This window comes from Equus asinus, chromosome 27 (assembly GCF_041296235.1).
Source record: "Equus asinus isolate D_3611 breed Donkey chromosome 27, EquAss-T2T_v2, whole genome shotgun sequence".
Classification (NCBI taxonomy): Eukaryota; Metazoa; Chordata; class Mammalia; order Perissodactyla; family Equidae; genus Equus; species Equus asinus.
Window position 1 is genome coordinate 1,402,602 of NC_091816.1, and position 19,823 is coordinate 1,422,424.

At 44.2% G+C, this 19,823-nt stretch overlaps 1 protein-coding gene across 6 annotated transcripts in view; it reads left to right on the forward strand.

The window, feature by feature from the left end:
• Window positions 1-2,711: 2,711 nt before the first annotated feature.
• Window positions 2,712-19,823, forward strand: part of INTS10 (integrator complex subunit 10) — a 29,983-nt gene continuing 12,871 nt past the window's right edge. For 3 of the 6 annotated variants that reach the window (XM_044750786.2, XM_044750787.2, XM_044750788.2), the window contains exons 1-13: window positions 2,712-3,862; window positions 4,279-4,346; window positions 5,756-5,859; window positions 6,576-6,715; window positions 8,460-8,541; window positions 9,074-9,214; window positions 9,647-9,818; window positions 10,281-10,450; window positions 11,247-11,380; window positions 14,686-14,839; window positions 15,994-16,076; window positions 16,747-16,899; window positions 19,680-19,788. In XM_044750786.2, coding sequence (XP_044606721.1) covers window positions 3,734-3,862; window positions 4,279-4,346; window positions 5,756-5,859; window positions 6,576-6,715; window positions 8,460-8,541; window positions 9,074-9,214; window positions 9,647-9,818; window positions 10,281-10,450; window positions 11,247-11,380; window positions 14,686-14,839; window positions 15,994-16,076; window positions 16,747-16,899; window positions 19,680-19,788 — 1,639 coding nt within the window. In that variant the 5' untranslated portion in view covers window positions 2,712-3,733. The remainder of the gene's footprint in view (window positions 3,863-4,278; window positions 4,347-5,755; window positions 5,860-6,575; window positions 6,716-8,459; window positions 8,542-9,073; window positions 9,215-9,646; window positions 9,819-10,280; window positions 10,451-11,246; window positions 11,381-14,685; window positions 14,840-15,993; window positions 16,077-16,746; window positions 16,900-19,679; window positions 19,789-19,823) is intronic. The other 3 variants (XM_044750789.2, XM_070499986.1, XM_070499987.1) reach the window with 1 other exon arrangement.

Here is a 19,823-nt window from a genome sequence, read left to right on the forward strand (position 1 = left end):
ACCTGGAATTTGTTACAGCATCAATCTGCACATTTGTGTGCTATTCTCCAACAGAACTCAGCCTGGTCAATATTCCCTGAATATATATTTATTGAACACCTATTTCAAGCCGGTCACAACACCCAGGAAGATGCACCATGGAATGGATCCAGGGTTGGTAATCTGAAGGCTGGATGCAGTGGTAGAACAGGAAGGCAAAGGCGTTGAACATGCTGACTGTCTGAGCACAGGCTCCCCATGACCAGGAAACGAGTAAGCCCAAGGATGCAGATACACTAGGAGAGAAACGTAGGTGCCAAGGGAACAGAGGCTGTGAAGCTAAAATCAGGGAGAAACGAGGAAATTGCTGAAAAGAACCAAGGAGGGAGTTGAGGACAAGGAAGTTAAGAGGTTATGTTAGTGAAAGTTAAGAGATTGTGTTAGTGAAAGTTGAAGATGTTAACCAGACTTATTGTGGTGATCACTTAGGAACATATACAAATATCAAATCATCACATTGTCCACCTGAAACTAATATAATGTTATATGTCAATTACACTTCAATTAAAAAAAAGGATGTACTGGTGAGTTTTAAGATTTTGAAGTGGAAGGTGAAAAGCAATATATAGTTTAATACAAAGCACTGAACTGAGCTCAGGAAACGAGGCAACAGTGCTGGGTGCGGGGCATCCTACAGGACTCCGGAGTCACAGTGGAACAGAACGCAAGCCAGGTGCCCAGATTCTCAGTGAGGCTGCAAGATCAGGGCAAGGAGGCCAAAAGATGTCCACCAACGTGGTGCAGTACCTCCCTTCTGTACTTTGAGATGCCAGCACGACACCCTAGGAGAAATGTTTAGCTGGAGACCTTTCAAAATTAAGAAGTTGGCTAGAAAATAGCCACAAATCTTATGTTGTATTCTGGCAAAAAGTCAGAGGCTATCTCAACTGGGATAAAGGATCCAGAGATCCCTTTGATAGCTCCTGGACTTAAAATTGTAGTTTACAGTTGTTATTCAGTAGAACAATAGAGAACCAAAGACTCTGAGTACAGTTTTGGTTTTGGTTAGGTTTTGGCAATTCTAGACCCAAAACATAAAGTTTAATGACTGAATCACTCCTTTTGTCCATTGAAAATTCTTACATAACACTTCACTTATTAAAATCAATGAATTAATGGGAGAAATAGTTCAGCCAACAATCTGTTTTTATGATCTACACTTCGTAAAAATTATCCTGATCCCTGATTAAATTCAATTTTTTACCTTCTTTTCTGCAAAGCCAAAAGTATTCTATCATTGAGCAATCCTGACCTACAGTGATGGCACAATGAGACTGTCCCTGTGCATCGTCACGGGCACTGAGCAGCACCTCAGGAATCAGAACACTCCCTCAAGTGCGAAGACCACAACCGATACCACAGAGTGACTGAGGTTAACGCAGTGAATCTTAGCTAAGGGTATCATCGAAGATACAGTCAAAATTGACTGTAGTGGAGCCATTTTAAAATGGAGTCAGAGCTGCCTTTCCAGAGAAACTGCTTTACTGTCTTGAATCTTGGACTGTGCCAAACCTTTGGACTGGGCCAAAATGGCAACTGTTTTATAAGCCATTGTTTGAGAAGCCAGCAGGAGAACAGACACCCTGATTAGAAAGACTGAGAATTGTGGACTTTCTTGATGCGGGGTCGGTGAGCCAAGGAGTAGAAAGAAAGATTTCTTGGACTCTCAAGGTCTGGCAGTAGTGCTCTTTTATTTAGAGAATAGTGTGCAATAGCATGGGGACAGGACCCACGGGCAGGAGGAGCTGCTGCTGCAAACATGGGTTGAGAGTAGGGCTAAATGTAAGGCATAGGTATGTGAGTTATCTCTTTACAAGACAAAGGAAAGAATATGTAAAAAAGTTGTTAAAATGGTATCAGTGCTGGTAGGGTCTGGTTATTGGGTGGTCCTATAACTTTTAGATAAGAACCAAACTGGATTAAGTAAATGTCAGAAGCCACCACCTTAAATATTATCTTCAGCTAAAGACAAAGGAGGATTTTGGGGGGGAATCAGTTACATGAGGTTACCAGACAGTAAACAACTTAAGTCCTTGCCTTCCCCATTAAGAGTTTCCAGAGATAAGGCCATCCCGCCTTCCTCCTGGTGCAGAGAGGGAGACACCCCCACAGATGGAGACTTCCTTCACAAATGCAAATGTCTCTCATCAAAGGGCAAGCAAATTCCACTCCTCAGAGCCTCCTTCCCATCTGCAGTTTTTAAAAGTAACCAGCCTAAAATAATCCTCATCATTTCTGAAGATAGACTCAATAGTCAATGTTTTGCTAAGGTTCACTCTCTGCCTCCAACTTCAATTAAATCTCTTTGTAATACAACCTCCCTTCTTTGCCTTTAAAAACCCCTCACTTTTCTCCCTCGTGGGACACTGTTTGGGTTTCTACCTACCTCTGTGCTCCCTGAATTGCAATTCTTGAGACCTCAAATAAACTTTTTGCTTCTCTTGCAGTATATGTCTCTTATTGACAATATCAATGAAACAAAATCAAATTTTAAAAATTGAGTAAAGGGGTCGATATTTAAAATTATCATTTCTTGAATGGTATCTTAAGCAAAATAGGTAAATCAAAGAGCTCGGACATTAATGGATTTGATACCATTGATGCTTTGGTGTTCCTTTGTGCCTTTTTTGATACTTATCTCTAAAACTAGCACACTAACAGCACTAAATTTAAGATTTTTTATTTATAAATTATCATAATCAGTAAGCATATACTATACTTTACGTATAATCATATACAATAATGTATATATTCATATTTAAAATATTTGTAATTTTTTACAAGTACGTAAATACTTAGTAATTTCTAATTTTTTACAAACAGGTGAGTTTTGAATCCTTAATCTCTTGGTTTTAAATCAAGATATCAGTGGTAGTAGAACTTCTGTTGTATATAGAACTTGGATTGAAAACGCTAACGAACCGACATTTTCGTCCATTCTTCCTATTAGGCAAATAAATATTGCTTTTCCTGGCTCTTAAATGCGGCCTTCCTTAACCAGAGCCAGATTTTGTTTTCCTGCGCTCCGATGGAAAATCAGTCTGGAGTTTGGGGAAAACGACACTGATTCCCGCGGGGGGCCGGCTCCTGGGAAGCGCTTCCGCAGCTGCTCAGTACGTGTTTGCTGGAGAAACCAGCGAATACAGGAGCAACAACAACAGAACGTGCAGGTATTTAGGGAAAGTTGAAAGCACACGCCAGGATCACCATTCCCCCTGTGCCGGCGACGGAACCACGCCCGACTTGTCTCGGCACCTAATGCCGGGCGGCGAGCCGGGGGCCGGCCCCTCCGCCGCCTCCCCTTTTCCTCTCAAACGTCCTCCCAGCCGGGCCGCGACGCGGGCGCTCCGGGACGCCCAGGGCCCGCCGTTCCGACGAGCCCAGCGACCGCAGGCCCCCGCGCATGCTCCCTGGCTCGACCGGGGCCACGCCGGGTCCGCCAGAGTGAGAATCCACTTCTCCACATCTTGGAGGTGACCCAGGGAGAGTCGGCGCAGAAACACTAGTTCCTCCTCCGAGGGGGCGCCACAAAACCCGGAAAACCCTTCCCGATCCGCTCCGCCGGCGTGCGCGCGGCCCCAGGCATGCGCAGTGGGCTCCCCGGCCGCGGCGGGGGCGGCGGCGGCGGCGGCGTCGTTCTCCAGAGCCGGAAGGTCCCGGCGCCTCGGGCGGGCGGGCGGTCACCTGCGGGGTCATGTCGGCGCAGGGGGACTGCGAGTTCCTGGTGCAGCGCGCCCGGGAGCTGGTGCAGCAGGACCTGTGGGCGGCCAAGGCTTGGCTCATCACGGCGCGCAGCCTCTACCCCGCCGACTTCAACATCCAGGTGAGGCCGCGCCGCTGCTCCCCGCCGGCCGCCGGCCTGCTGCCCGCGGGCCGCGCCGGGGCGGGCGGGGCGGCGGGGGGCCGGCGGCCGTTGGTCCAGCGCCCGCTGCTTTCGGGGCGCTCTCCCCCCCGATCCCGGGAGCGAGGGCTGTGAGCGAGCCGAGGGTCGCGCTGCGCAGCCGTGGCGCTGTGTCCGCAGGTGATGCCTGCCTCCGGGCCCTCCTCCCGCGGGCGGGGCGGGGGGCGGTGGCGGGCTCGGGGGCCGGGGCCTGGGGGTCAGGGGGCTGGGGTCCGGGGGCGGGGTCCCGGGGGCGGGAGGCGGGGTCGGGGTCCCCGGGTCCGGGGGCGGGGTCCCGGGGGTCTGGAGGCAGGGGCCGGGCCGGGCGGCGCCCTGACGACGGCGCGTCCGCGTTGCAGTACGAGATGTACACCATCGAGCGGAACGCCGAGCGCACCGCCACGGCCGGGAGGCTGCTCTACGACATGTGAGTGCGGCGGCGCGGGGCTGCCTCGGCCTGGGGTCGGGGGGCCGGGGGGTCGAGGGGCCTTGGGGTCGGGGGGCCGGGGGGCCGCCTCGGCGGGAGTCTAGGCTGCTAGCTGCTGACACGGGTTCTGCAGAGAAGTCGTCGCCTTCTGTTTTGCCGTGAAAGTGTCTTATCCGACCGTTTACGTGGGGACCGGTGCATGCCGTCTGCCGGAGTTCAGACGGGACTGAAGCGGAGAGTGACGAGCGGAAGCCCCGCCACACTCGGAGCGGAGTGTCCGCACTCGGAGCGGAGTGTCCGCACTCGGAGCGGAGTGTCCGCACTCGCAGCGCAGTGTCCGCACTCGGAGCGCAGTGTCGCGGGTGTGCACGCTCACACGGCGCGCGCAGGCCTCGTGGGCGGGATCGCGCTCGGTTTTCACGGCGGGATAGCACTGCGTGACCGCTCTTTCATTGGGGAGATTTAGGTAGTTCCTAGTTATTTGAAATTAGAGTGTCAGCAAGCCACTTTGCACCCATGTTTTAGTGTTTTCTGTAGAATGGATTCTTAGATGTAGATTTTCAGTCAAGGACTACGCCCATTTTGAATTTTGGTACACTATCAGTTACTCTCCAAAAAATACTATTCCAATTTATATTTCCACTAATGGTGTATAAGAGTGCCTCTTTTCTTTGCCAACTTTCGATATTATCAGTCTTTCAGTTTTAAATTTTTGCCAGTGTGGTAGGAGAAAGTGGCATCTTGCTATTTTTTAAAGATTTGTGTTCATTCATTTATAATATAGGACTGAGTATCTTTTCAAATGTTCTCTGTGGCTGTTTGTATTTTTTCTGTTACTTGCTTTTGCCCGTGTTTTCTTTTGTGTAGTTTTTCCTTTGTTTCTTTCTCTTTTTTTGTTGAGGAAGATTACCCCTGAGCTAACATCTGCTGCCAATCCTCCTCTTTTTTGCTGAGGAGGACTGGCCCTGAGCTAACATCCATGCCCATCTTCCTCTACTGTATCTGTGGGACGCCTGCCGCAGCATGGCTTGATAAGCAGTGCCATGTCTGCACCCCGGATCCAAACCAGTGAACCCCGGGCTGCTCAAGCCAATCGTACACACTTAACTGCTGCGCCACCGGCCAGCCCCAGTAGTTTTTTCTTTCTATTGCTATTTAGGATTATTTTATCTGTCATCGTCGCTTGTCTTTTCACTTATAAAAAACTTAAAAGACTTTTGTGACTTCCCTTATTTTTCTTAATTAGTTTCTATTTTTATATCTTTATTTTGGTTTGTTTTGGTGTATCTACATATTTACTTGGAATAAAGAAAAATGTGTTTTCTTTCAAATGCTAATGTTCTTACTTTCTTCTTCAGATGCTATATAGAATCTGACATTTTAATGTAATGCATTCATTTTAAAAATAGGTTTGTGAATTTCCCAGATCAGCCGGTGGTGTGGAGAGAAATCAGCATTATTACGTCAGCATTAAGGAACGATTCACAGGATAAACAAACCCAATTTTTAAGAAGTAAGAATGGGGTGATAACCTAATGGTGTATAAATTACCATTTCTGGAATACCAAGTTCTATATAATAATTTCACCAAAAAGTCACATCTGTGGTATTGGTACCCATATGTGTGTTTTGTTCTTGGCCAATGAAGCCTGTACAAATAATGTCACTTGGTCCCTTGAGCATTTGCTTAGAACCCCTTAAACTTCCTGAAAGGATGTAGATTTATCAGTTAATGCAGGGAACTAAATATATTTTTAACAGATTTTACAGTAATCAGCAACTGTAGGTTAGGCAGAGTTGCACAAAACAAGAGACAAACTTTTAGTAATTTATGACCTTTCTCATTAATCTTCACTCTGTGTTGGTTGCTATTAGTCAACCCAAGATTTCGAGTTCTGGATAAAAAATAAAGTAGACGGTTTAGGTCATTTCAGCTTAAACAAGAGCATGCTTTTTATCTCAGCAAGCTACATGCTCTGTTGTGACCCTTTGCATACATCATTCTTGTCTTCTGGATCCAATAAGGCCTCCAAATGTTTTATGGTCACTCAGCGAACATCTTCTGCCCAATACTGTCTGACCCAAAAGCCTCAGGTTGTAGCTGAAACCCAACGACAGTGGTTCTTCACATAATGTTTACTGTTTTCTACTTGAAAATGTGTTGCTTCCACTTTTGCTTCTGCATTTTCTTCTCAAAGAAACTTTTGAAGTGCCACATGTTGTGTACAGGTTTATTCGAAACTCTTCCTGGCCGGGTCCAGTGCGAAATGTTGCTGAAGGTTACAGAACAATGCTTCAACACCCTGGAACGATCAGAAATGTTGCTTCTGCTTTTGAGACGCTTCCCTGAAACGGTGGTGCAACATGGGGTAGGATTTGATCCTTTCCTTTTCTAAAGAGACAGTGAAATTGAGCAACAGATTGATCAGCGTGGTTAGGAACTGCAGTGTGTAGTATTCTGAGGAGCACTGGATAAGACTGAACTTAGGTCAAGGAATCTTTGTCGGTAAAGCTGAAAGGACGTCACTGTTATCAAACTTTATAAATTTCCAGTAGAAGTTGTCTTAGTGTAAGGAAACAGCCACCAAGCTTTGACAGTGCTGTTTATTTGCAATGTTGTAAAGTACAGTTTTAAAAAATAATCTTATTCCGTTGTATTCAGCGTTGCATTTTGAGAGCCATAGTTTATAGTCTTAACAGACGTTTTTCATGTGCTTCTGCTATGTGGACGCGGTTTTCCTCTCCTCCTGCCCTTTCCTTATAACCGTAATAATTATGAGTGCTACTGGCAGGCATTGGTGAGTGTGAGCTGTCTCCTTTCATACTCCCCAGATCTTTTGAGGTAGGTAGTACTTTACAGATCAAGAAACTGAGTCTTAAACATGTTAGTACCTTCCCATGGCCAGTAAGAGGGAGAGTCAGGGTTCAAACCATTAACTATTCAAATTCTGTTGCGTATTCTTTCCCACTCTGTTTTTCTGGCTTCTGGCCCCAGTTAACCTTCTCTATACCTCCCTGTATTGGTTCCCTGTGGCTGCTGTAACAAAGTACCGGAAACTGGGTGGCTTAAAACAACAAAAATTTGTTCTCTCACAGTTCTGGTAGCTAGAAGTCCAAAAGCAAGGTGTGGGCAGGCCCACGCTCCCTGTGAAGGCTCTGGGAAGGGTGCTTCCTACCTCTTCCCAGCTTCTGGTGGTCACCAACAGCCTTTGTCAGTCCTTGGCTAGCTGCGTTATCCCCATTTCTGCCTCCTGTTTGCACATGGCCTTCCTTGTGTGTCTGTGTCCCTGTGTCTCTACATGACCTTCTTATGAGGACAGCAGTCATTGGATTTACGGCCCACCCTAATCCACTATAACCACGTCTTAACTAATTGCATCTACAAAGACCTTCTTTTTTATAAGATAAAATATATATAAGGTTGTATTCTGAGGTTGTGACAGGACATGAATTTTTGGGGGACACTGTTTAACCCAGTACACTCCTTGATCATTACTCAGACTTTTAATTTTCTCTGTTTTGTGATCTTTCACGTTGTTCCACCCCCGGCCCCATTCATCCCCAGGTGGTTTCAAGGAAGGTCATGCAGACGTCTTGGTGGATTTTGATCAGCCGACTTTCCCCTATGCTAGGGCGTTACTCATGGAAAGGTGTTCTGAAAACAGACAGTTCTGTCCAGCCTGGCCTAGTCCTGGTGGCTGCTGGCAACTCTCGAAAGTGATAAATTTTGTCTACATTGTACATCTTGATGTAGAGTGTAAAACTAGTTTCCACGTTGCTTAGAAGATCTCTGCATTTCTGCTGTCACTCTGTCTCTAGTTCCAGTGTTTCTTTTAAGTTTCTTAGACATTTTGTTAGTGTTTTAATTTTACTAATTCAAAGGAGAATAACCAAGACAAAGTAATGTGTGGTCAGGTGAATTTGAGGTTCCCTTCTGGGCTCTGTTGCTGATGGGTTCTTTTTTTCCTAGTCTTTAAAATGAGAATATTTGTTTCTTGGGGAAGTTGGAATATACAAACTATGTCATAAATTTAAAAAATACCCTATTTCTTCATGTATTTCTGACACCTTAAGCTGTAACACATTTAAATGATTAATTGTATTTTGAAACAGGTTGGCCTTGGGGAGGCACTGTTAGAGGCTGAAACTATTGAAGAACAAGACTCTCCTGTTAACTGCTTTAGAAAATTATTTGGTAAGAAAAATTTTTTGTATTAATTCTTTATTTTAAGTCGACTATACTGGGATAAGTATCATTTCAGGGATAAGGTTGTTTGTGGAAAGCAAAGGAACTTTTCATATTACGGAATTTAAATCCTTGTTTATTTTTTCCACTGCACAAAGCATTTTAAACAATTTCTAAATTTTTATTGTATAATATTCGATACCTCCAAAAGAATGCATGCAGACCGTGTATTTAGTGTGTCAACATGTACGGATGTATGTTAGTAGTAAGTATGAAGCATAATAGTAAACAAGCATCTGAATTACCACCCAACATGAGAACTGGACTCCGACCCAGAGGTGGGATTTGCCTGTGTGTTTCCTTGCTGACTTCATCCACTGGTGTCCCTCTGCACTGCAGTTTTAAATAAATATGCCATAAGGGATTTTTTCCCTGTGTATTTTGGATAATACATTAAATGAACTCCAAAATAAATTTTGTTTTTGCCAGAACCCTAGGGCAGATAGATAAGTGGTTTTCTCTTATTTTTCCTCTTCAACAGTTTGTGACGTCCTTCCTCTAATAATTAACAACCATGATGTTCGATTGCCTGCCAACTTATTATATAAGTACTTGACCAAAGCAGCTGAATTTTATATCAATTATGTCACGAGGTCGACTCAAATAGAGAATCAGCATCAAGGTAAGTGGGAATATCCTGCAATTTTATTAGACAGATTTTAGTAAAGTTGCAAACTCAGAAATTCCTTATCATTCTGATTGTTCTCCTCTGGATACATACCAGTTTGGTAGTGTTTCTAAAAGATAGTCCCTAGAAAAAAATACTACACTTAAGAGATGAGTCTTTTCTGGAACCACTTTTACCTCTTGATCAGAACATTCAACTTGCTGGACCGTAACATCAGTGCACTGAGCTTCGCCCATGTACCACAGCTCAACAGTCACTTCCTCCTGGTACCAGTGGCCAGCTGTGGGTCCTTGAACAAACACACGTGTTGAGATTCTGTGCTCTTGCATTTTGAATGGGGAGTTTGACTTTCTCTTTCTCTATCAAGTTCCACATAAATAGTAAGTAGTAATGTTAATTGTAGGCTACTTTTTTCTCATATCTCAGGTGCCCAAGAAACATCTGATTTAATGTCACCTAGCAAACGTAGCTCTCAGAAGTACATAATAGAAGGACTGACTGAAAAATCGTCCCAGATTGTGGACCCTTGGGAGAGGTTGTTTAAGATTTTGAATGTCGTTGGAGTGAGATGTGAATGGCAGATGGATAAAGGAAGACGGTAAAAAATTGTTCATTTCCAGGATTGCCTAACAAATCTTTTGATAGCATAATCTCAGGTCCTAAAAAACAAAAACCCTTTTTTTTGAAAGCATATAATGTATACACACTTCTCTTTGGGCAAATTTTCAACACTCCGTATCGATGTAGAAGGGGGTGGATTTTCACGTCTTAAAAGATTCCCAGCCGAAGTGTGCACTCTGAAGGTGGAGTTGCGCTTGAAGCACTCCTTGGCGTTCTGAGGAAAGAGAAGCTACTTGGCATGTTTGTGTCCTGAAATCTTGGTCTGATCCCTGCCCTAATTCAGAAGGGGAATTTGCATCCGTATGCAGACAGTAAAGAATAATTTACATGCCAAGAGCTTCATTTGGTAAATGTAATGTTTCTATTGGGGCTTTTTTCTAGACCTTTTGCTGACAAGCCCAGAGTAATTAAATAATTTTTATCATCCTTCATCTTTCAGAAGCTATAGTGACATTTTGCATAGAATGAAGGATCTCTGCAGATACATGAACAATTTTGATAATGAAGCTCATGCAAAGTATAGAAACCAAGTGGTTTATTCCACTATGTTGGTCTTCTTTAAGAATGCATTCCAGTATGTCAACAGCATACAACCATCTCTCTTCCAAGGTTGGTTTAAGAATTTTAGGGTGTCCCACAGTACTGGCCTCAGCTGGGAGGGTGAGGACAGTGAAAATGTCTACCTCAGCATTGTTCTGGAGCCACATAATGGTGGAGTGATGCCAGTGCTTTTTTCAGTTGTTGAGGGTTTTTATGTAAGTATGTTTTCATTAAAAATTTCCGTATCAAAGGATGTAGTGGTACGTCAAAACTAAGTACAGATAGTTGATGCCTGTGTTTTGAAAACTCAGCAGACGTAACCACATATTGAAGTAGATTTCACAGAGACTTTGCAATAGACAAAGGTTTTTTTAAATAATATATATGCTTGTAATTCTAGAAAACATGAAAAACAGAAGAATAAGAGGGTGAAGTCAGCCACAATCCTTCCAGTATAACACAGCTCTCATTTTTGTGTATTGCTTTATCATCTTTCATACATTTAAATTTGTTTGTAGTTCATAACCATAATGTATGTTTAATTCATAGTCTTACATTTTTGGTAATTTTATAATTTGTGATCATTGTAAAAAATTTATAGATACGTAAGAACTAATTCAAAGAAGGAACTTTCACTTGTAATCCACTGAGACAGAACTTTTATTAACAATTTGATGTCTATCTGTATGGTCTTTTTTTCTATACAGTCTTTTTGTATACTTGTTTGTTTACCTAATTGGGACCACACTGAACATATTTTTTAATGACCTATAATTTCATATGACAGTTAAGTAAACGTCCACCTGATGTTAAGTATTCTTTTTCTTGCTGCGTTTTTAAATGTTGGTGTTTTCCCCATCTATAGGTCCCAATGCCCCAAGCCAAGTTCCACTGGTTCTTCTTGAGGATGTATCAAATGTGTATGGTGATGTAGAAATTGATCGTAATAAACACATACACAAAAAGAGGAAACTAGCTGAGGGAAGAGAGAAAACCATGGTAATCCTTTCAGATATAGTTGTTAACAGATTATATGTTTATGATTTGCTAGAAATGAAACTGTAAAACATGGCTTTGAAGCTAAATTGATAAAACTAAGTTGTCTTAATTATGAAATATAATTACTGTATAATCAGTGGTTCTCAATAGAAGTGATTTTGCCCCCTAAGGACATTCGGCAATGTCCGAGGACGTTTTTGATGGTCATAGCTCAGTGGAAGGGGTTGCTATTACTATCTAGTGGGTGGAGGCCGGGGATGCTGCTAAGCATGCTATAGTGCACAGGAGAGCCCACAACAAAGAGTGATCCAGCCCACGAGGTGGGCATGCCGAGGTGGAGAAACCCACTGTAAGTGATCTGTACCTTTTTTGACTGAATGGCATCAGTTATATTTAAAAAGCAAAGCCAGACGAGCTCCACTGGATGTCTAGAGCAGGGTGCCATGGCAAATGCTGGCCTCAGAATACAAAGTGCCTAGGTGTTCAGGGTAGGAAGTAATCAGAACCCAAGGTGAGATGTTGGCAAGGTTTCGTGAAGGAGGTCAGTGTTTGAAATCGGCCTTGAAAGATATATAGGGTTTTGTCATTTGGAATTAGTAGGTAGATTTTGTCTAGAGGGGACAGTTTGCTCAAGGATGCAAGAGGCCAGAGAATTTGAAGAATTTGGCCCGGCAGTAGGCCTGTGCAGGACAGTGATTTCTAAACTTTTTGAAGCAGAGGAATCCTTTCTTTCAATAAAATCTTTAGTGGAGGCCCAATGTGTAACACGAAAGTGGAGATGCTCTAGGTTAGGAGTCAGCCAAGTTTTTCTGTAAAGGGCCAGGTAATAAATATTTTAGGCTTTACAGGCCATACAGCCTCTGTTGCAACTCTTCAGCTCTGCTGTTACAGTGTAGAAATAGCCGTGGGCAGTGGTCAACAAGTGACATGGTTCTCTTCCAATAGAAGGTTATTTACAGAAACAGGATTTGGCCTGCAGGTCATTTTGCTGACCCCTGCTCTAGTTGAGATGCCGAGGGGAGCCTGGAGTCTCAGCCCCTTTTTGTCCTCTCCTCCCTCTTGCCTTCAGTCCCCTTACCCCCTCTGCTTCAGTCCTTGAGTAACATTTCACTAGACCCTGGCGCACAAAGAGCTGTGCCTTGAGATCAGTTCAGTCTGACATGTCTTTTAGACTGTGTGATAGTGATCAGAGCAGGGAAGATGTGGCTGCTCTGAATGCTTGCGAGGTTATTAACACTTTCAATAAAATAGTTTGTTTCTTCCCATGGAAAAATGCACCCATGCACAATTTTGCAGGTAATTTCAGAGGTGACAGATGCTTTGACATCCGACCATGAACCCAGGGTGGAGAACCCCCTGTGCTGACCAGGCTTTCCTGGATGCCCTCTGACTGCGGTTAGAAAAAGGTCACTGAGGCTTCTGGGAGGCGACTCCAGCCTGACATTCCCAGTGGGGTAGCCCTGGTTAGCTTTCCCTTCTGGTTTCACAGGGTGTGTGGTTTATCTAGGTGCTTCACATTAACACCACAGACACTTCTTCCCATGTAGATAATAGGTTGTACGTTCCTGGTTTTAGCTAAAAGCAGTGGCATGTCCCCATATAATTCAATGTCTGTGACATAGCCCCATCATCTGTTTCTCGGTCTCTCACTCTCCTCCCCATTGAAGCCATCACTGTCTCCTATATCGTTGGCGGCGTCATCTTGTCTCTCCACTTTCACTCTGCTGCCTGCAGTCTCCTCTACCCAGCAGCCTGAGTGATCTTGTTAGTACATCTTACTAGATTGGAAGTGGACCTGATGCCATAAGACACCTGACAGATGGGGTTTGATTGTGAAAGGGGTCTGGCTGTGTCATTACTGAGAGCGGGTGAGAACATGGAAGCAAATTGGGTGGGGCAGCATCAAGGAAGAGCAGGAGGATAGCAAACTGAAAGTGGGGGAGAAAGGTGGGTGGCAGGAGGGAGGTGCTTACTGTTTCTGAGAGTAGCCTGAGGAATGAAGCTTTTAGCTAAAGATTTAGACGTCTTTTTAAATAATCTTAGTGGGGCAGAAATTTCAGGGAGAATTTAATTTGGGTCATTGAATTAGTTAAATGACATAGTGGAATAAAAGATTCAAGAAATTCTCAGCAGGATATAACTAAGTGGAGCTGTTTTGCCTTGACTGTTTTTTTTGGCATTTGCAATAGTTACTTTTCTCTGAGGCCCTCTCGTTTCTTTGGCGTTATATTACTTGGCATGAGGAGCAAGGAAAGTAGAAATCTTTCTTGTGAAGTACAGAGGGCGTTAGTAGATAAGTGCAGACAAACATAATTCCCAACTGGACACCTTGCACAGGGGGGAGGAAGGGTGGCCGCTGGAGGGGTTGTGCACAGGGAACCAAAGATAAGTACGGTCACTTTTCCACATTATTTCTTAGGGGAGCCAAGCTTTATTCCACTACATACCAAGCTATTATTTGGAAACAAATAATGCCACATATTTGAGGAAAAAATAAACTATAAAACAGCTCTCATTATAAAAATCTAATTTTGGGCTTTTATAAAATTGATGTATTTTAAATTACTGGAAATTTTAACTCCGTAGTCTTTCTCTGAACCCAACGTGAACTTAGAATTTATCGTCAGGAAAACATAAACTTAATTTTAAAAGTAAAAATTGGAGGCAAGCCCCATGGCATAGTGGTTAAGGTCAGTGCACTTCGCTTCAATGGCCCAGGTTCGCAGGTTCGGATCCTGGGCACAGACCTATACCACTCATCAGCCATGCTGCAGTGGTGACCCACACATCAAGCAGAGGAGCATGGGCACAGCTGTTAGCTCAGGGCTAATCTTCCTCAAGCAAAAAAAAAAAAGTAAAAATTGAACTTGTGAGAGTGAAAAGATGAAAAATTTATGTTAAATTTTAAAGTTTGTTAAATTCAGAAAAGAGATTATGGGGCCAGCCCAGTGGCGCAGCCGTTGAGTGCGCACATTCCACTTGGGCAGCCCAGGGATTGCTGGTTTGGATCCTGGGTGCGGACATGGCACAGCTTGGCATGCTATGCTGTGGTAGGTGTCCCACATGTGAAGTAGAGGAGGATGGGCACGATGTTTGCTCAGGGCCGATCTTCCTTGGCAAAAGGAGGAAGATTGGCAGCAGTTAGCTCAGGGGTAATCTTCCTCCAAAAAAAAAAAAAAATTATCATAGTATCCTTTGATATAAAATCCATATAATAACCTGGATTGGCAGCAATAAATGTCATAATGTTCCAGCGTATGACTATATTTATAACTTTCCTCATGTTCTTCACATTCTCTGAGCAGAGTTCAGACGACGAAGACTGTTCGGCAAAAGGAAGGAATCGGCACATTGTCGTCAATAAGGCGGAGCTCGCTAATTCCATTGAGGTGTTAGAAAGCTTTAAACTGGCCAGAGAGAGCTGGGAGTTGCTCTCTTCCCTGGACTCCCTTGACAAGGGTAAGAATATGCCGTCTCATTAGTGCCACATTAGCATATAAAATCGTCAGGCTAAAACATCACTGTTCTCCTTGAAATGTCAGGTCACTTTGGCTCATTAAATTGATGACAGCAGTTCACACATTTTTTAGGATTCTTTTTTGTGTGGGATATCTAATCAGTTATTAATATTCAAATAACCACTTATCTCTCAGCTCCCGGCTGAGGGTCTGTTATAATCAGGGTTGGGGTGGAGTGTGAGAGAGAGTTTTTGGGTTTTCTTTTAAATATTTGTACTGCTGGCCTTTTTTTTCTTGGTAGCTTGGTTTGTTTTGTGCTTTTAGTCTGTCCCACTGCTCTGTATCCTCCTTAAGCCACATGTAACTGAGAATACAAAAGGTAATGCTGTTTTTATCTGCGTTAGCTCCATTGCCTGAAAAATTCAATATCCAAACGCTCCAGAAAGCCCGTTTTCTTCTGAGCATAGACATAAAGCTAGAGGGCGTTTCACCTGTGTGAACTGTGCAGTGTTTCGGCATTACTTGGAATCACTAGCACTTTGCTAACCAGCGCATTTCTCCTCGACTCCAGAATTGAGGCGCCTTACCTTCCTCGTAGCCAGTGGACATTCACCCCCTGTCTGCTTCCATCGTAGCCCACACAGAGCCCTTGGTCAGATGTGTCATGTCATCTTGTCTAAGTAGATACAGCGTCATTTGGTTTCTCCTTGTCACATCTAGAATTGTGAATGTGTATGTGACTTCTGGAGGGGATTTTCCTTTAGTTGTAAATTGCTTTTTAAAAATGTCGTATATTTATTATTTTGACTGAATGAAAATAAGACAAGACCTTTTTCTGGGGAAAAGCAAAGTAGTTTAAAAGGTAAATGAGGTGGATATGCGAGAAGCATTTTGAACACCTCTTGGCATGTGTTACATGCATAGTAAATGTTGGTGCCTAATAAAAGTAGCACTTGTGAATTACTGACAGGTAGCGTGCTAACTTCACTGTCTAAGTGGAATTCTGGGCCATGATTTTAGAAATCCAAGTCTAAAGTTGCCATCCATTTTTTGGTAATTTGTCTCTGGCTGTTCTCTCTTGCTGAGTTTGTTAGTTTTGTTTTCTGCTTCTGTGGTACATGTTTTTGGTAAATTTGCTTTTGAATTCTTGCTCAGAATTTACAAGAATCTGTTTGGCCTGGAAGACAGATACTTGGCTTTGGTTAAGAATCTTCCTCACCGACATGATCATCTATCAGGTAGAGTAGTGTGTATTTTAAGTTTCTGCGTCTGTCCACGATGATGTTCTTGTGACCCATCTTCAGCATGCAAGTTGTGTGTGTTCCCTCTGTGGACTAGTCTGTGCTCTGAAGGCAGGCGTTCTGCCTTCAGTGACAAAGAGGATTTGTGGTCCACTTTCATCTCAAAATAACTCCAAAATGACAAGGCCACATCTTCTGTGTTACTTTTGCTATGTCCAGTCACACTCATTTGTAAAAGTAAAAAGTGACTGTTTCTCGCCCCTCCTCTCTACTCTGGTGGAGTCTTTCTGCCTTCTCAGCTGTTCTTGAGCTCCTCAGGCCTAGGATGGAGGGAGTGGACCATCCACTAATGAGAAGGGGAGGTTCCAGCCTTTGTTGTTGAAAGGGACAGGTTGCTGCTTCCATCCTTCACGGAGACATGATGTTAGTAGTAAAATATTTATAAGGAAATGGCATTTCCAAAATGTACCTTATCAAAGGGCTTGTGTGATTTTATTTAGCCTGAAGAATTAGACTAGAAAGACTGTCGCTAAGGCTCCGTCTCCCCCTCAGATGATCGAGCCAGAGGTACCTTATTTGTATTTGCTTGCTAGTTGCTTAATCAACTCTGAAGACTTTTTCTTCATGGCAGTGTTTTTTTCTCTCCTTGCTGTTCTGTCTTTCTAAGGGTCAATATAAAAAGGCAATAGCCAGCCTGCATCATTTAGCAGCTCTCCAGGGATCACTTCCTCAGCCGCAGATCACGGGACAGGGGACCTTGGAGCATCAAAGGGCGCTCATCCAGCTGGCGACTTGCCACTTTGCTCTGGGAGAGTACAGAGTGAGTACGCGCCGTGCCCGGGGACCCGTGGGTGCACTGGGGCTTTCTCTTCTTCCTAGAGTGGCCTTGTAATTCAGTGCCTGTTTACTTGAAGCGTGATCTTTCTGCCTAGATTTTGTCACCTAATCTGCTGGTAAACCTTGATGACTATGTCTTCCTGAATCTTCTCTTTAGTATAGCTTCCCTGAAGTGCAGCATGGGGCTTGTGGCGTTTCCTGTCCGCTCTTCCATTTTGTTGGAGGATGATGTTTTATCACATTCTTGCCTGGAATCCCTTTAGAGTGGAATCGGGCCTGTGGTACTTGGGCAGAAGAGGCCTTTACTGAGTGGGGAATGGAGGATTTAGCTTGGCTTATCTGAAGCTCAGATTCTCCTTTTACGTGGTGATGTCGCCTCCTAGGGCTATGGCAGGGGCACCTGTATAAACGGGTCTGTTTCCTCCCCGATTGTGAGCCCCTTCCATGGGGGGTGGAGACTGTGTTCTTTCCCTTTGAATCTCTCACAGCACCCACCACAGGGGTTTGCACAGTGTCTATACTGAGTAGATGTTTGAATTCAGTTACAGTGATAAGCACATTCTTTGTATGTGTAGGTACCGTATAAATCAAGTTCAAAACTTTAACACACAAACTGATTCCTTCTCATCTCTCTATATGTGAGTTGATTATTTTTTGATGAAAAACCCTGAAGTAGGTTTTTTAACTTGAACTTTGTAATATGATAGATAATTTGCCATGACAATTTTTGGAAAGAAACGGTATGTAAAGTATGTGCATTTAAAATTGAAAATGCGTTTCTTCCATCATTTGTGTAACCATCGGGTACATAATTCTAAGTTTCAGTTGGTTCCTCCTGAGAACTTACAAGAGAATACGTACACAGCTGTACATATGTAGGATTAGACGGCTGCACAGGGTGCTTCCGTGCTGCATTGTCGGAGGGACTGTAAAAGAAGCTGGTAGGTTTGATGAAGCTCAGCAAACTCATTCTCCTTGAGGGCTGGTCACTGTTGGGCCTCCGGCCGCGCTTCCTGGCTTACCTGACTGCTGAGTCTCTGACTGCCTGTCTTCAGCTCAGACTCAGCATGTGCAGATGCGAGTTTCTGTAGGTCTGTGGCCCTGTCAAGTCCTGGGTGACTCTTGCTCTAGCTAATCCTTTTGATTCTTCCAGTGCAATTCTGATATCTTTGGTATATTACCTTTTATTTCCATTGCCACCACCCTAACCCATGGCTTCTAACTGAGTTTTTTGCCTGTAATATTTTTTTCAACCCTATAAATTACAGTCATAGCTTTCTAAAATATTGCTGTCGTCATTGCACTTAATTGAAGTATTGACTTCCTGGGTACCCAGAGTTGAACAATGTGCTGGGGTGGGGAGTATAAGCAGAGTGTGGGGAATGTGGGACCCCCTCCATTCAAGGGCATATAATTAGAGTTAGAGAGAAAAGTGCAAGGATTTATATAAGAGTTAAAAATCCAATATTAAGTGCTCTGCCTCAGACACGTGCACAATAGACATTCAAGGAAGGGTGTTGTCACCAGGGTCCCTGTAGTCAGGGAAAGATGTACAGAAAAGGTCGGCTGGAGGTGGGCTTTGAAGGGTGGTGGTACCTGACTCTCGAGTACGGGTCCTGGCCCCACCACTTACTAGCTTGGGCCCCGGGGCAGGTTCCCTCCCTACACGGGCTAACTCCAGAGTTCAAGTTCTTAACCACTAAGCTGCCGATCTCGAAGCTGGAGCTGCACGACCTGTGGCTGTGAGTGGGTTCTAGATGTGCCAGTCTACATCTAGACCCCTTCAGTGCTCGGGCAGTTAGCTTTGACTTCGGGCAGCTCGAACCCCTCGGTCCCTTGCTGCCGGCTCTGAGCAGCCTTACAAATACTCTTTTCTGGACATTCCACAACATGAAAAAGGCTGGGAAGCATCGGTTTAAGGCCCCACTTCCTCATCTGTAGAATGGGGACAATAAGAGGGTTGTGCCTGACAGAGAAACGCTTCTAAATGCAGTCGGATGTGACTCTTAGCGTTTGGTTAGGTGGACGGAAGGTGAACACTGACGCCTTCCCCCGTGTGGATCGAGACCAGCTGGCTCAGCATGGCACTCGAGGCCTCCCCTCACCGCCAGTGCTGCGGCCGTCCAGGTTGTGTCTGTATTTCCTAACCCGCACCCACCTCCCTCAAGTAGATCACCTGAACTGATATACATTCCTTCCCCACATCTTTTTCTCCTCCTTTGAAAGCCTGTTTTCTCTTTTCCACACTCCAAACCCTTCCCCGCATAGGGCTTCGATTGGGACGACCTTCCTGCTGCAGCTGTGCCTGCTGGGTTCGCCTGCGCATTCCCCTGCGTTGTCAGTCACACACTGCAGCATGCCACTTAGTCCTCTACTGTATGTCCCGTCTGTCACTTTTTCTCTTCGGTGAGTTAGGAAGTGTCTTTAAGGCAAGGACATACTTCTTTTGGATGCCATTGCGCTGTTACACACCTTGGGGCCTTACTTAATGCTTGACTAATTTTCAAGTTTTATTTCTTTGGTTCTTTACAGCAAAGAATGAGTCATTGTTCCATCAAAGTCCTAGTCTTAGATTTACTCCAGGTTATGTCTCTTACATGCTCTGTCAAGGGGACAGTGCTGAGCACATACGAAGCACGGAGGCCAAGCTGCATGCCTGTGCACAGGTTGCCCAGGGGTAGGCTGCACGTATTTCAGTGTTATGTTGATCCGGTTTCAGTCAGAAAACTTCAAATCAGTTCCTTTTGGTCTTGTCTTCCTTAGATGACGTGTGAGAAGGTCCTTGATTTGATGTGCTACATGGTTCTCCCCTTTCAAGATGGAGGCAAGTCACAGGAGGAACCCTCAAAAATAAAGCCCAAATTTAGAAAAGGTACCATGACAAGTTTTACTCTTATTTGTAAAAAG